Source organism: Pan paniscus, chromosome 4 (assembly GCF_029289425.2).
Source record: "Pan paniscus chromosome 4, NHGRI_mPanPan1-v2.0_pri, whole genome shotgun sequence".
In the NCBI taxonomy this organism is placed as follows: domain Eukaryota; kingdom Metazoa; phylum Chordata; class Mammalia; order Primates; family Hominidae; genus Pan; species Pan paniscus.
Window position 1 is genome coordinate 168,074,851 of NC_073253.2, and position 16,538 is coordinate 168,091,388.

The 16,538-nt window shown below is 51.7% G+C and overlaps 1 protein-coding gene across 3 annotated transcripts in view; it reads left to right on the forward strand.

The window, feature by feature from the left end:
• ERGIC1 (endoplasmic reticulum-golgi intermediate compartment 1) overlaps positions 1 to 16,378 on the forward strand; it is a 117,970-nt gene extending 101,592 nt beyond the window's left edge. Inside the window, exons 10-11 of one of the 3 annotated variants that reach the window (XR_010112246.1) lie at positions 984 to 10,166; positions 11,051 to 11,963. Coding sequence is in view for 2 of the 3 variants with exons in the window: in XM_003813997.6 (XP_003814045.2) it covers positions 14,388 to 14,495 (108 nt within the window). In the remaining variant the exon portion in view is untranslated. Of the gene's footprint in view, positions 1 to 983; positions 11,964 to 14,387 lie in introns of those variants that run through there. The other 2 variants (XM_003813997.6, XM_063604707.1) reach the window with 2 other exon arrangements.
• The last annotated feature ends 160 nt before the right edge of the window (positions 16,379 to 16,538 follow it).

Here is a 16,538-nt window from a genome sequence, read left to right on the forward strand (position 1 = left end):
TAAATTTTGCACCAAAGATTTAACTCACTTTTTTCCAGGTCTAATTTCCAGTTACAGCTGCTAATAGGGTCCGATTTTTCCCTTTCCTTCCTCTCTGTTCTCTTTTTTGCCGTGGTCTCTACCACATCCAGTTTTCTCTAGGGCAGCTTCAAGCTGATGTTAGTTTTCCTTTATGCTGATTATTTCTATCACGTCTACTGTTTCCTGGCCTCCCATTCAGAAGGTCCTTGGGGTCAGAACAGGAGGGTCAGGGTGCCCTTCTTCACCCAAGAGGCCCAGGAGGTACTGAAGAAGCCAGAGTTAGCGGAGGTGGAAGAGACAGGGTGGCTATCCCTACTTCACAGATTTGGAAACTGAGACCTAAAGATAAATATGGCATTGGGAGGCCCTTATGCTTCTGTACTTCTTCATGCTTGTAATGATGGTTCAAGATCAAGGGCCTTGGCTCTTTCATTTCCCGCAATAACTAGGTCAGTATTAGTCAGGACTCTGTTACCGAAGATCCAGAACCAGACCTTGAGCTGGCCTGAGGAGTAGAAGGCTTCAGCCATGGCTGGATCCAGCCTCGAACATTGCCAGGAGTAGGTCTCTATCTTCAGATCTGCTTTCCGCTATACTGGCTTCATCTTCAAGTAGAATTTACCAGTAGAAATGGCCTCTTTCTCAGTCATTCTAACCAAGTCCTAGATAGGACAGAGCTCTCACTGGCCCAGCTCATGCCTCATGCCATCCTTGTGGCCTGGGAAATCAAATGCTCTGGTTGGCCAGGCTTAGGCCCTGTACCCTCTCTGGTGTCAACCCCATCCAAACCGCAGGGACACAGATTGTGAGGAATGAGGTTTCTCAAGAGAAAAGGCAGGGGCCAGCTACTGGAAGAGGAAAGAGTGGGTGCCAGGAGGCAGAACAGTGGGATGTTGTGACAGGGTCTCTGCCTTCTCATCTGTGAAGTAAGAACGATCATCTCTGTTCCTGCCACCTCCCAGGGCCTTGTGGGACTCAGAGGAGATCGTGAAAGGAGAAGCTGTTTGCAGATGTGAAAAGCCAAGTTCACTAGAAATTGGAGGGATGGGATTTAAAACAAGACTCAATTCAGGCCAGACATGGTAGCTCACACCTGTAATCCCAGCACTCTGGGAGGTGGAAGCAGGAGGATGACTTGAGGCCAGGAGTTTGAAACCAGCCTGATCACCGCAGCAAGACCCCCTCCCTACAAAAGAAAAGTTAAAAAATTAGCTAGACATAGTGGCGCATGCCTGTAGTTTCAGCTAGTTGGGAGGCTGAGGTGGGAGGATTGCTTGAGCGTGGGAGGTTGACACTGCAGTGAGCCATGATGGTACCACTGCACTCCAGCCTGGGCAACAGAGTGAGACCCGGTCTCAGAAAAATAAAAAAATTAAAAGACCCAATTGAATCCTATTGGACTGACAGAAATTGAAAACTTGCCCGGCTCACACCTGTAATTCCAGCACTTTGGGAGGCCGAGGCGGGCAGATCACCTGAGTTCAGGAGTTCAAGACCAGCCTAGCCAACATGGCAAAACACTACTAAAAATACAAAAATTAGCGGAGCATGGTGGTGGGCGCCTGTAATCCCAGCTACTTGGGAGGCTGAGGTGGGAGAATTACTTGAACCTGGGAGGGAGAGGTTGCGGTGAGCCAGGATCACTCCAGTGCACTCCAGCCTGGGCAACAGAGTGAGACTCCGTCTCAAAAAAAAGAAAGAAAGAAAGAAATTGAAAACCTGCTACTACAAAGATTGGGAAGATGTGAAGCCCTGGGAACCCACATGTGCTATTGGTGTGCAAGGACATGGGTACAGCTACCCTGAGGGGAGATGCACAAACCCCAGGACCCAAAAAATCAGGGGATTTGTGAGCAAATGATTTAACCCAAGACCCCACAGGGTAGCACACCCCAAGTGGGTCTTGGTGCTGATTCTTACTGCAGCTCTCCTACTCCACACCCACGATAAGCCACATACAAAGATACAAGTAGGTTCCCTGGTGCCTCCATGAAGGTCTAGACCACTCCTCAGAGGCCCTAGGGTCTGTAGCATTGACTATAGCAGAGAAACCCCCTCCAGCCATGCCTCACAGTAGGGTTCAGAAGGCTCTTTTCTGTCCCCGTTTCTGTTTGCTCCTGTATGGAAAGCAGCTGAGACTCTGGGCATTACAATCATTTGGCAATGGCCGGGCATGGTGGCTTATGCCTGTAATCCCAGCACTTTGGGAGGCTGAGGCGGGGGATCACTTGAGGTCAGGAGTTCAAGACCAGCCTGGCCAACATGGCAAAACCTCATCTCTAGTGAAAATACAAAAATTAGCTGAGCATGGGGGGTGGGCACTTGTAGTCCCAGCTACTCGGGAGGCTGAGGCCGGAGAATCCCTTGAACCCAGAAGGCGGACGTTGCAGTGAGCTGAGCTGATGCCACTGCACTCCAGCCTGAGTACCAGAGCGAGACTCTATCTCAAAAAAAAAAAGAAAAAAAAAAAAAGAAATCGGCCGGGCACGGTGGCTCATGCCTGTAATCCCAGCACTTTGGGAGGCTGAGCTGGGCGGATCACCAGGTCAGGAGTTTGAGACCAGCCTGACTAACATTGTGAAACCCCATCTCCACTAAAAGTACAAAAAATTAGCCGGGCATGGTGGCACATGCTTGCAGTCCCAGCTACTTGGGACGGTGAGGCAGGAGAATTGCTTGAACCTGGCAGACAGAGGTTGCAGTGAGCCGAGATCACACCACTGCACTCGGGTCTGGGAGATAGAGTGAGACTCCATCTCAAAAAAAAAAAGAAAAAAGAAAAGAAATCACTTGGCAAGTGGCTGAGAAATGAAGCGACTTCATTTATTCACTTAACATTTGCTAGAATTCACTATGTTCCGGCGCCTGTAGCAGGCACCAGGGTTAGCTGAATCATACGCAGTCCCTGCCTTGAAGGAGCCCCCTGCTGGAGAGGCAGATGAGTGAGCACAGGGAGCTGTGACCGGCTCTAGTGGAGATGTGCGCCAGACACTGCAGGCAAACAAGAGGGCGCCATCCCCTTTGTTTGGGAACTCTAAGAATGGAACCCTGCGATGGGCCTTGAGCTGAGGAGGAAGGGCCCGGGAAAGGGAATGCTATGCGCAGAGGTGCCCAGTATAACATGTCCTGTGAAGGCCATGCCACCCCCTTTGGCAGGTGACGAACTCCCCAGTGAGCCGCTGACCTTCTGAGAGCAGGAGGCTCCAAGAAGCCACGGGGAAGACCCTTCCTTCGTCAGAGACCCAATGCCTCTATGACTCCTCCTTCTCTTCCTATCCTTGGCCACCAGCCTGTCCTCCATTTCTGCCCCATCCACCTCTGCTCAAGCGTGGGCTGGCAAAGCCCTGGGCTTGTGGGCCACACTGCTGCAGGGAACCTCCTGACATCATTAGCCTGGTGGTTCTTCTGAAGGCCCTGTGCCACCACCTTGGTTGCCATGGTAACCGTGGGGTCAGCTCTGAAGGAGCCAGCCGGCCGGCTGTCCCTGGCAGATGGCGTCATTGTGGAGCTTCAAAGGCCCTTGTCACAGGGCAGCAGATGTGGGGATGACGCCAGCACTCAGACACACACGTACACACACGGCACAAAGATCCCTGGGAGCCCTCGGAGGGCGGGGTGGGGCCGGGATGGAAGTGGAGGCACCTGCTGTGGCTTCTCTTTCTCTCTTTTTAAAATCAAACACTTGCGTGCAAAGCCCCTAAACGGCAAATGGGGGCCTCTGCAAATAGCTCCTTAGAGGGGCTGCAGATGAAGAGGGGCTTAGGTCGGGATGTCGTCATGTGGTGGCTGCGGGGCTGGGAGGCAGCTGTGGGTGGGCTGGAGGGAGGGTAGAGGCAGGTGGGGCCTCCCAGATGCATTGCCAAGTGTTTAGTACCTGGCTGCTTCCAGGTTGCCCCCTCCAGGATCTCATTGTCCCAAAAGGGCTTGTTTATCCCTAGCCTACAGCAGTTTTTCCTCCTGGAAGTCTTTAGCCAGGCTTCTTGGAGCTTCTCTCTCTCGGCACGTGGGGCACCTTGCTCAGAGCGATGCTCTGTGCTATATCAGAACATTCCAGCGCCAAGGGAATAAACAGATCGTGTTTGACAACATGCAAGTAATCCCCTCCAAAGTGCTCCCCTCCCACACACACATTTGTCCTCTGCCACTTGCTGTAGCTCCCTTTTTGAGATTGAGATTGCCTTCAAGTGGGTTGTGGTGACAGACTGGATGGCTTCAGAGGTATCAGATCTCTTTCCTTGCATGGTTTATTTTAATTTGGAGGAAGAGCCAGAAGTCACAAAGTGCCAGTTGGGCCAGTATGGCCGGGATGGTTTTTGCCCACCAAGAAGTACCGGATGGCGATGACACCCTCCCATTGCGTGCTACTCAAAACCTGTCATTCTTGAAGAGTTGCGCAGCTCACTTAACTCAAGTGGTGCTCAGGGCCCTTGGCCAGGGCTTAACCTGAGTATGAGGGAGAGTTGCTACAGGGAGCCCCACCCACAGACGTTCCTCTCTGCTGCCCTCTTTCATGCTTTCTAACCTGGGGACTAATCCCCCAGACTTTAGATTGCCCTGCATGGTTGTCAGGCCTGATGATGACCTCCGGGTCTGACTTACCTGTGTCCCCAGCATCCAGTGAAGGGCCTGGCCTGGACACAGGTGCTCGGAAATGTGTAAGAGGCAGCTGCCTAAAGAAGTGATCATATTTTCAGCTGGGCGCGGTGGCGCACACCTGTAATTCCAGCACTTTGGGAGGCCAAGGTGGGCAGATCGCCTGAGGCTAAGAGTTCAAGACCAGCCTGGCCAACATGGCGAAACTTCGTCTCTACTAAAAATACAAAAAATTAGCCAGGTGTGGTGGTGCACGCCTGTAGTCCCAGCTACTGTGGAGGCTGAGACAGGAGATCTTGGCAGTGAGCCAAGATCGTGCCACTGCACTCCAGCTCTGTCTCAAAAAAGAAAAAAAAAAAGGTGATCATATTTTCCCTAGCCAGACAGGATGAGGGAAAAAAGTGATCATATAGCTACCCTTATCAAGCACCTACTATGTGCCAAGTAATTACATAGTTACCTCCTTTAAGCCCTCCCAGCAACCTCTCAAGGTAGACGATTTTGTTCCTGTCTTATAAATGGATTAAACTGAGGCTCAGAGAGGTGAAAAAACTCATCCAAGATCACACAGCCAGTAAATGGCAAGGCTCGGACCTGACCCCAGTGCCTGCCTCTGCAACATCCCCTACCCCCAGCACTGTCTCAGGAGCCTCTATCTTCCAAAACAAGGGCTGTCAGGGGTGTTGCAGCAACAAAGCCCCCAGAAGTCATAGAACTCTTGGTAGGACAGATATCAGGATCATTTGATACAGTGACTTTCATCCTGGGAATCAGGAAGAACTATTAGAGCAGGAAACAAAGTTTTATTGTGAATATGCATGGTGAAATCACAGCTTCACACAAACCATTAAAAAAGCCAACGTCCATCTAAGGCAGATTGGCTGATAGTTTGCAAGTTTTCCTGCCCATATCTAACACCTTTTGTTCATCTGTTTAGGCTTCTGCAAACATTTGCCAGAAACTAAGGCAGCAAGTGCTGGGGGCAGGGAAGAGGGCAGGGGCATTAAGAAGAATTGACAAGGCCGGGCGCAGTGGCTCACGCCTGTAATCCCAGCACTTTGGGAGGCCGAGGTGGGCGGATCACAAGGTCAGGAGTTTGAGACCAGCCTAACATGGTGAAACCCCGTCTCTACTAAAAATACAAAACTTAGCCAGGCGTGGTGGTGCACACCTTTAATCTCAACTACGTGGGATGCTGAGGCAGGAGAATCGCTTGAACCAGGAGGTTGCAGTGAGCCGAGATCGTGCCATTGCACTCTAGCCTGGGCGACAGAGCAAGACTCCGTCTCAAAAAATAATAATAATAAAAAATAAAAAAAAGAATTGACAAGAGACAAATTTCAAACTGAGAAGGTTCTACCCACTAAGATGATGTGAGTTGGAAAAATGACCATCTTGGCCCTGGGGTGGCAGGAGAGCCTTCCCAGCTCCCATATGCCGCCTCGGTTCTCTCCTCTCTGCCCCCGCTACCCTGCTTAGGGTTCCCTCGGTGTCTCTCTTCCCTGGACCACGAGCTCCAGGTTTAGTCATCTCTGGTCTCCAGATCCAGTGCATCAATGTGGGTAATAAATAGGTGTCAAACAATGAGCACATAGAAGGAGAGGTGTACGCCTTGGTCCACCCCCAACCAAGAAGATTTCTGTTATTGGAGGGACAGAACAGAACCCATATTAGGAGCTTGGTGATTCAGGTCTGGAAATGTGCAGAACGCTTCAGTTCAGATCCTTCCGTGGTATTCCGAGCTGAACTAGATCTTCAAGAAGGTGTTCCAGAGACAGATTGCTCCAAACTGGGTCTGTACACAGAGAGGGGCCTCCTGGCGCGTGCGTTCCCAGAGCAGGTTCGGAGGCGGAAGAGGAACGTGAGACCGAGTGGGCTCCATTTTGCACACCAGGCTGGTTTTTATAGTTGCAGAGCTTCTGACTTCCAACACTTTGCTGACGGGGACCCCTTACGTCAGGATATTTGCTATGTAAACCTTAACAGAATTGAGAAGACAGATTCCCTGCATGGAAGCTATCTGTACATGAAGAGAGGGGCTAGGAAGAGTCTTCCGGCTGGGAATGAGGCCAGGTGGGCTAACAGAAAAAGCAGGCCCTTTGCAGCCTCCCAAACCTGGCTTCTAGTGATCCTTGCTTACTCGGTAGCCCTGTGACTGTGGACAAGTCATTCCCTCTCTGACCCTCTGTGTCCTTGTCTGTGAAATGAGGGTCACCTAGCAGTGGCAAGGATTGAATGAGAAAAGAGGAGAAGGTGCCATCTCAGACCCAGCACATAATAGGTGCTCAACCAAAGTGAGGTTCTTTCGAGGTGGGGTGGATGGGTATTTTGCAGCCCATAGGAATTGTAAAAATGTCAGCGGGAGGCCTCTCCCCAGGCCCCCGGAGCTCTGGAAGGCCTGATACCACACTCTCTCCTCCCCCACCCCCAGCCTTTCCAGGGCCCAGTCAACCACTTCCCTTCCCCGACTACAGCCCCCACTTCTGCCTCCTCCACGACTTTGGTGTTCTCATATCCGGCTCCAGCCTGTCTGCCGCTGCTGGAGCCTGATGAGACTCCAATTCATTATTTATTTCCTCATGCGGCGCCTCCTCCACACGCTTTTAAAGCAGTGCTGACTGAACGGGGAAAGTGACTGAACAGTTCCTGGGCACTTAGGGTACAGCAGGCAGCTGGACAGTGTCATCCCGGTCCCTGCAGTGGGCCCCATTCTACAGATGGGGCAACTGAGGCTCAGAGAGGTAAACTGGCTTTCCCAGCCAGGGCCACAGAGCTGGGATTGGACCGCAGGAGTGTTTACTCCAAAGCCCACAATCTCGCCTCCCACGGCGGTGTGTATGGTGCTTCTCCATTGCACGCTATGGGAGAGTAATGGGGAGGGGAGTAATGATGCACTGGGAAGGCGTTCGTGCTGGTGGAAAAACAGGCATTTAGCTCCCCCTCCAGTGCGGCTGGAACACATCCTTCTCATATTATAAGGAATTAAGAACCATAATGAAAATGTAAGGGAAACACACACGCACCCCTTTTAAAGGTAGACAAGCTGACTTCATTCTGGTCACAGTGGAAGGCCAAGAAGCTGACGGGACCCCTGGGAGGAAGTTGCTGGTGGGAACAGAGGGGCATTATCGGATGACGTCTGATGAATGCCACTTCCTGCACTGCCCTCAGACTCACTGGGGCCCAGGTATTGAATTGTCCTTGTTTTTGTTTCTGGAGCTGTGGCTGCTGCCCAGAGCAGTGGTGCATGCACTGGCCGAGGTGGCCCTCCCTGGCTCAGCGGCCCTGCTCCCTCATCCCCGACGGGGAAGATCCCACCCTAGGTTGTCTCTGAGCCTTGAGGCCTGGTTGGGAGATACAAGAGCGTGGCAGTGGCAAGGGACCAAGCCGCTCTCAGTCAATGCCACCACAGTCCTAGGGGGTAAGGATTAGTCTTCCTTTTTTTTTTTTTCTGAGACGGAGTTTCACTCTTGTTGCCCAGGCTGGTGTGCGGTGGCGCGATCTTGGCTCACTGCAACCTCCACCTTCTGAGTTCAAGCAATTCTCCTGCCTCAGCCTCCTGAGTAGCTAGGATTACAGGCATCTGCCACCACGCTCAGCTAATTTTTGTATTTTTAGTAGAGACAGGGTTTCGCCTTGTTGGCCAGGCTGGTCTCGAACTCCCGACCTCAGGTAATCCACCCACCTCGGCCTCCCAAAGTGCTGGGATTACAGGCATGAGCCGCCGCACCCAGCCAGTCTTCCCATTTTTAAAAGCCAGAAAACTGAGGCACTGGGAGCTAGGGTGGCACAAGAGCACATGGATGGGAGGAGTCCAAGCCAATTCTGCCAGCCTCCAAAGCCCAGTCCCTCTGTGGCATCGCTTTCCAGGTGCAGGGTCTCCAGGCACAGCAACTTAGTGGAGAGGGGCACCTGCTGCCTGCCCCGTCCGGGGTCTCCCCCTCCAGGCCCACCTTTTCATCAGCACTGCCTTCCCCACGTCCCCGGCTGACACCCCTGAGCGAGTCACCTTTGCCGCTGCCTTGGGTGTGGAACTCTGTGCCTTTCCTGAGTAGTCATTCATTCCCTCACTCTGGAACCCACCCATCGGCTCCTCATTCTTTCTCTCACTCCTTTATTTATTCAACAAACACGTCTTGTGCACCTCCCATGTGGTCAGTTGTGTCTGCTATCTTCTCTCCCTTGGGCATTCAGGAAAATGAGAGTTTTCCCCATAGGCTTGAGGTGGTGAGATTCAGGGAGCTCCCTCACTGGCCAAAGGATGGAACCCACCTCTGGCCTAAGGTGCTTTGCCCCACAAGGATGTTCTTCGTCACAAACACATCTTGGCAACTGCCTGAGGGAACAGGACACCCTGTCTGGGCCTCAGCTACCTGTTCTGTTGAATGGGTTGCTGTGTAACTTCAGAGGGCCCTTAGAGTGCGTGGGCCCCCGGCGGCCACAGAGAATCTGCCTGCGGTGCTGGGACACTCTTGCGGTCCTGTTCCTGTATGACTCGTCTTGCCTTCTGCTAAAAGTGCCAGAGAGAGAATGGAAGTTGAGACCCAAAGGCGTGCTCTGGGGAATAAGTAATATTGTACTGATTTTTCTGGTTAAAGTGGGTCTCAGGTTGAGACAATCCCATTTCTTAGCCATAAGGTTAGAGCCTTCCAGTGAACTGAAAGATTAAGATCAGGTTTCATTTACTGAGCATCTACTAGGTGCTAGGTGCTCCAGATGTATTTTCAGCAGAGTCGCAGGGGTTTTCTCGTTTTATTTTTATTTTTATGTATTTATTTTGGCAACAGAGTCTTGCTCTGTTACCTCGGCTGGAGTGCAGTGGCTGAATCTCGACTCACTGCAACCTCCACTTCCCAGGTTCAAGCAATTCTCATGCATCAGCCTCCCGAGTAGCTGGGATTACAGGCACCTGCCACCATGCCCAGCTAATTTTCGTATTTTCAGTAGAAACAGGGTTTCACCAAGTGACCAGGTTGGTCTCAATCTCCTGAGTTCACGTGATCCTCCTACCTTGGCCTCCCAAAGTGCAGGGGTTGCAGGCATGAGCCACTGCACCCGGCTGGCTTTCCCGTTTTATAGATGAAGAAACTGAGGCCCAGAAAGGCTCTCCCACGGCTAGAATTAGTAAGTGATGCCACGACGCAGCCTCCAAAGGCTGGGTGCTCTCTGCTGCCATGGCAGGAAAGCGGGTGGACTCCCCAGCCCTCACCTCATGCCACCCTCACCATGTCCAGCAGGGAGGTGCACACCTCCCAGCCCCAGCTTTGTCCTGGACTCCCCTGGAGAGGCCCGGCTCTCCTCGCTCCTCTGTGTGAACAGCAACAGGCTGTGGGAACTAAGTGTCGCGACTGCAATTTGCTTTGTTTTCAGTTTCATTCATTAGTGTTCCTCCCAGGCCCCATCCCCACAGCCCAGGGAAATGCCAATCACCGTCTTCCCTCCTGCCAGCGGCACCCCTGCCCTCCCCTCCAGGAGTTCCTGAGATCCCGCCAGCATCTCCTCCAGGTTCAGAATATCTGCTGTTGGATCCCATTGTTCCCACATCATCCCAGGTATCCTAAATGGCAAAGCCTGTCATCTTGCTGCTGCCCATGTAGGGCCTGAATTCCAAGGGAGACACACCACCTGGCACAGCCTTGTGGCTGCATCTCCCCATGTTCCAGAAGGTATGGTGACCTTCTAAGACGAGGGACAGCCATGACCAGCCACTTCCCTGAGCGAGTTCAGGTGTGAGAACGCCCTGACACTGGGCATTTCTGAATCTTTCCATATGTCAGAATCCAGGAAGTGCCAGTCCTGGGAGCACCAGAACCCTCTCCTGTGACTCTACGTCACCTCATGCCAGTCACCTCCTACTGACTGCCAGTGTGTCAGGGAGGCCTGAGGGATGAGAGATAAAATAATGAAAACAGGGCCGTGGCAATGTGGGCCTGGCCACTAGAGTTCTGTCAGCATTTTTTTTTCTTTAAAGTCACGGGGCCAGGCATGGTGGCTCACACCTGTAATCCCACCACTTTGGGGAGGCCGAGGCAGGCAGATCACTTGAGGTCAGGGGTTCGAGACTATCCTGGCCAACATGGTAAAACCCAGTCTTTACTAAAAATACAAAAATTAGCTGGGCATGGTGGTGGGCACCTGTAATCCCAGCTACTTGGGAGGCTGAGGCAGGAGAATCACTTGAACTCAGGAGTGGAGGTTGCAGTGAGCCGAGGTCACCCCATTGCACTCCAATCTGGGCGACAAGAGTGAGACTCAATCTCAAAAAAAAAAAAAAGAAAGACATGATCTTGCTCTGTCACCTAGGCTGGAGTGCAGTGGTGCAATCATAGCTCACTGCAGGCTTGACCTCCTGGGCTCAAATGATCCTCAGCCTCAGCCTCCAGAGTAGCTGGGACTACAGCCACCACACCTGTCCAATTTTTTTTATTTTTTGTAGAGATGGGGATCTCACTGTTTTGCCCAGGCTGGGCTCAAGCTCCTGGACTCAAGCAACCCTTCCATCTCCCGAAGTGCTGAGATGACAGGCATGAGCCACTGTGCCCAGCTGAGTTATCTCAGCTTTGAGGAAACCCCCCTGGAATGTGTGAGGATTTCCCCTCCCCTCACCTCCTCAGGTGAACAGTGACCAGCCCCTTCAACAGATGCGGGGTGATGGGGGCACGTTGAGCAAAATCAGTAGATACTCATAGGTAGTCTGCCTCAGGGTTCCCCCTTAGCCTTCAGGCTTGCAGTCACTCACCCTGTGACTGAGCCAGTTGCATAGCAGTTTCCATGCCCCAGGGCCTCAGTTTCCCCTCAGGCGATGTGCTTTCCTGTGTACCTCAATACACACATTGTCTCCCTCTGGTCTGGGCCAGCCCCATGAAAGGAGAGTTGAGACTGGGTGCCAGGTGTCTGTGAGTCATAAGCATTTGGGTTCCAAATTGTGTGTAGATGAATACAGATGTGTTTTGTGTGTGTGTGTGTGTGTGTGTGTGTGGTTATTTTTTATTTTTTGCTTCATTGCACGTAAGTCACATTTTCCTATCTTCTGATCCAAGCTCTAAAAGCGTTTTGTGGTATAAAATCTCCCATCATCTGATCCACTCTACCGAAATAAACCAGCTCCCCTGCCGTCATCTTCCCTGAAAAGTCCCCCTGCGTCATGCTCCGAGGCCGGCAGGGAGGGGCCTTGCCCACTTAAAACACTTCACCATAATCCCCCCAGCGCCCCCGGTCCTCTCCACTCCCTGGGGGGCCGCTCCGGTTTCCTGGGCTGTTATTACTGGAGGACCAGCTGCTCCCCTGCCATCCATACAGACCTGGTCTGTCCATCCTGGGCCTCACAGGCCCCCGCTTAGCGCATCTCATGGAAATATCATTTAAAAAAATAAACACTGGTTTGATTCACACTTCCCTCTCGCCTTTGCTATGTCTCCCAGCCTCCCACCACTGGGCACCAGTTCATCTATTGAGGTGTTCTTAGCTCCCAGAGTTCCCCAGAGGTTGCAGGTCAGTGGCTGGCCGTCCACCTGTGGTGCCTCTGGGGCTGCTAATGTCCTCGGGGGCCACACAACTGTTTATTTCTTCTGAGTCCTGTGGTCATTTAAATGCCCCTTAAATGTGGCATGGGGAAAGAGTGAGTGCCACATGCACTGTGTGACCTCGGACAAGTTACTTCCCTCTCTGTACCCCATGGGTACCTCAGTGAAGAGGCATCTCCTTCATGGGCTGTAGGGCTCCTGCTGCTCCGAGGCCTATGGCTGCTCCTAGGATGGGAGGTGTTGGTTCTTATGAATGACATAAAGTAGATGCTCAAGAGGAAAATATGTTTAAAGTTTTCTTGCAAGGTCTGGAACAGTGGTTCATGCCTGTAATCCCAGCACTTTGGGGGGCTGAGACAGGTGGATCACTTGAGTCCAGGAGTTCGAGACCAGCCTGGGCAACATAGCGAGACCTCACCTCTACAAATTAAAAATTAAAAAAAATTAGCCAGGCATGGTGGCATCACCTGTAATCCTGGCTACCCCGGAGGCTGAGGCAGGAGAATCACTTGAGCCTGGGAGTTGGGGTCTGTGGTGAGCTATGATCACCCACTACACTGCAGCCTGGGTGACAGAGTGAGACCCTGTCCCTACAAATAAATAAGTTTCCTTGCAAACCTTCTCTGAACTTCATTTGTCTTCCATCATCCATGCTTTGATTCTCTGAAGTCATCAGAAGGCAATTTGTAGGCCATAACATTTTGAGTAAAACATAACGTTAGTTTGATTAGTCCCAAATGGTGTTCTGACAACTGCAAAGCTTTGTGATTCAATCAGGTGGGTGTTTTGTGCCTGAGAAGCAACAGGGTGTCACATTAAGAGCACAGACTCCAAAGTTTTGAACCCCTATTCAGCCACTTGCTGTGGCATTGGACGAGGGATTCAGGGTCTCTGTGCCTCAGTTTCCTTGGCTGTGAAATAGTCTAAGAATAGTACCTACTGCCTAGGGTTGAACTGGGGATTCACTGGGGTGGTAGGCATGGAGCACTGTAACCCACCTGGCCCAGGGAAGGTGCTGCGTAAGTACTGTGTATTTTGTTGTGGTTAGTATATTATGATGTGGCAGACAGTTACGAAGTACAGACATAACAGGTGACATTCATTATCCCCCTGCTACCGCCGTTCTCAACCAGGGGCAATTTTGACCTCTGGGGACATTTGGCAATGTTTGGAGACATTGTGGTTGTCACAGCGTGGGGGAGGGGGGATGATTGGCATCTCCTGGGTAGAGGCCAGGGATGCTAAATCCTTCTGCAAAGGACAGCCCCTGTGGCAAAAAATTCTCTGGCCCCAAATGTCAATGGTGCCATTAGAAACCTTCCCCTGGCCAGGCACAGTGGCTCATGCTTGTAATCCCAGCACTCTGGGAGGCCGAGGCGGGTGGAGCACGAGGTCAGGAGATCAAGACCATCCTGGCTAACACGGTGAAACCCCCCCACCCCATCTCTACTAAAAATACAAAAAATTAGCTAGGCGCGGTGGCAGGCAGCTGTAGTCCCAGCTACTCGGGAGGCTGAGGCAGGAGAATGGCGTGAACCCGGGAGGCGGAGCTTGCAGTGAGCTGAGATCACGCCACTGCACTCCAGCCTGGGAGACAGAAAAAAAAGAAAAAGAAAAAGAAACCTTGCTCTAATAGAAGCTTTCTGGTAGCACCAAAGGCCTCTCTGTCCTTTGTAGCACTTGCCTTGGTTATAATTTTGCATTTATTGGTATGATTATTTGCTTACTACCCATCAAGTCCCAGGATGCCATTTCTTGGCTGTGTGACCTTGGGCCCCTGGGACTGCCTTTCAGAACCTCCATTTCCTTCATCTGCAAATGGGATTGTAAATGTGTGATCAATTCAGAGTTGAGGTTAAGACCACAGGCTCCAGGGTTAAGACGTACCTGTGTTCAAGTTGCATCTCTGCTAGTGGTGAACTTAGGCAAGTTACCTGATGAACCTCAGTTTCCTCCCCTGTGAAATGGGTCTAATAATTCCCTTCCTCATTCAGAGGGTGAATATGGGAATTAAAGCAGCTCATAATGGTGAAAATTATTTTATTATTATTAAATCCACCATCCAACAACTGGTTTTCTTTGAGCCCTAAGTATGTTCTGGACTTGGTGACTATGTAGTGGGTATTATGGGCTTAACGGGCAATGTCTGCCTTGCAGAGCCCATCATCTCATGATGTGGGAGGGGTCTGGCCTGGTGCATCCTCCAGCACTGACCTCTGACACTCCCACCCCGCCCCTGCCCTCTTGCAGATCTGTGCCATCATTGGCGGGACCTTCACCGTCGCCGGCATCCTGGACTCATGCATCTTCACAGCCTCCGAGGCCTGGAAGAAGATCCAGCTGGGCAAGATGCATTGATGCCACACCCAGCCTAATGGCCGAGGACCCTGGGCATCGCCAGCCTTGCCTCCAGTGCCCTGTCTCCTTTGGCCCTCAATCTGGTCCCAAATCTGGCTGTGTCCCAAAGGGTGTGTGGGAAGTGGGGGGAAAGTAGAGGATGGCTCCATGTTTTGCAGCTACCTCTTTTCCCTGTGTTTCTTTTTAGACAAATTACACTGCCTGAAGTTGCAGTTCCCCTTTCCCTGGGGAGCCCCAAGAACAGAGTCAGGCAAGGGGTGGGGAGTCCAGGGATCTTGGGGACCCCTCCTAGGAGAGCTGCAGTCTCTTCCCTCAGGGGAACATCCCAGAAAGCATATCGATCAGCTCTCAGCCAGCCTTCGACAATCTCGCAGCCCCCACTATGTGGACACATTAATGATTTGGTTTCTCCCCTGGGCAGCCAACCTGCCCCAGAGGCACCAGACCTGGGCTTTCAGCTTTGGGACCAGGCTGCCCAAAGGTACTCCTTTATACACCCGGCACCTTCCACGAAAGATGGTACTTCCCAAGCAAGCCCCTATGATTTGTCACTATAGATGGAACCCTGACTTCTGCCCCATCCCTTCCTGCCCAACCTAGAACCCAGGCCTCAAGTCTTTACCCCACCCCTTTCTTGTTCTTCCAAGAAGCAGATGCCCAGTTGCTCAGCAGCAGCGGTAGAGACTTGAATCTGCCCACCAGTCACAAGGCGGGTCACAGATTCCTCTTCCTCTCTTCTCCTCGTTCCTCTGAACCCTCCACCAATGTGCCTCAGCCTGTGTGCTGTGTGGCAACAGCATTTCTTGGTGAAGGGGCTGGTTCCCACTGCCAAGATCTCCCACCACTCTGCTGGGATCTGCAGTGGCAGGGAGTGGGGGTTGTGTGACGGGGAAGTCATCTTTTGAGATCCAGATAGACATGGTTTGTGCACTTATGTCCAGATGGGAAGCATCCTTCCTGCAACCCTAAAATAATCATGCAGCCTCTCGGACGGACGCCATCGGTCCCAAGGCCTCAGGTGGAGGAAGCAAAGCAGGCCAGCCCTGTCCTGTCCGTGGACCTCTACCTTCTGGACTCCCTACGGGTGCAGAGCACTTGGGTTTCTCTACAGCCATGGTGGCCCACTTGACACTGTGCTCCTCCATCAGCTGGTCACATGCCAACACGTTCCCAGCCCCTGAGGCAGCTCCAGGGTGCCCCACCTGCTCCTGAGGTGGGTCCCTACCCTGCTGCTCCTCTTCATCCTTTCCCTTTTGTCCTGAAAGGGAGGAGCAATGGTCCAGGCATTAATTCCACCCAGGGAATTTTAGCTATGCCCTCATGTCCCAGGGAGAGAGCCACACGCCTGTTTTCCATTTATAGCAAGATTGTTTGCATACTTTTGTAATGAAGGGGAGTGTCCAGTGGAAGGATTTTTAAAATTATCTTATGGATAGCTCAAGTCTCTGCCATTTGTAATTTTTGGCTCTAAGCTCCGATTGGAGACGCTTCTCCTTGTGCATGTGAGTTGACTGATGTTGTGAGTGTAAATGCATTTGGTTATTTCTGGTATCGGTGGCCACTTGGATGGATTTCTTTTTTTACATTCTGTTCCCCAGTTACAGGAAGGAGTCCCTTTGGTGTGTGAATATGTGTGCCTGTAGAGGGTGGGGCAGGGTGGGGTGGGGATGGAAATGTGTGGCATGCACATGAGTTGAAATTCTTTTATGCATTTTTTTGAAAAAAAAAAAAAAGAACTCTGAGGACATAGGGGATGTCAGTTTCCTATGGAAGAGACACCTCTGACCCGTTATTCTTATAATCAAAATCTGAAGGGAAAAAAATGTTTTAGTTCTTTCCCCACTCATTGGGTTCAACTAGATTAAAAGGCTGATTTTCAGAAATATTATGGTGTGATTCTTTCTACCTTGACTGGGGCTGGGTGACCCAAAGGCTGGAATCACAGCCAGAATGGAATTCACTTCTAGAGGAGAGAAGGTAGAAGAGTTGAAAAGGAGATCTGTGAGGATGATCAGAAAGTCAAACCCCGGCCAGGCGCGGTGG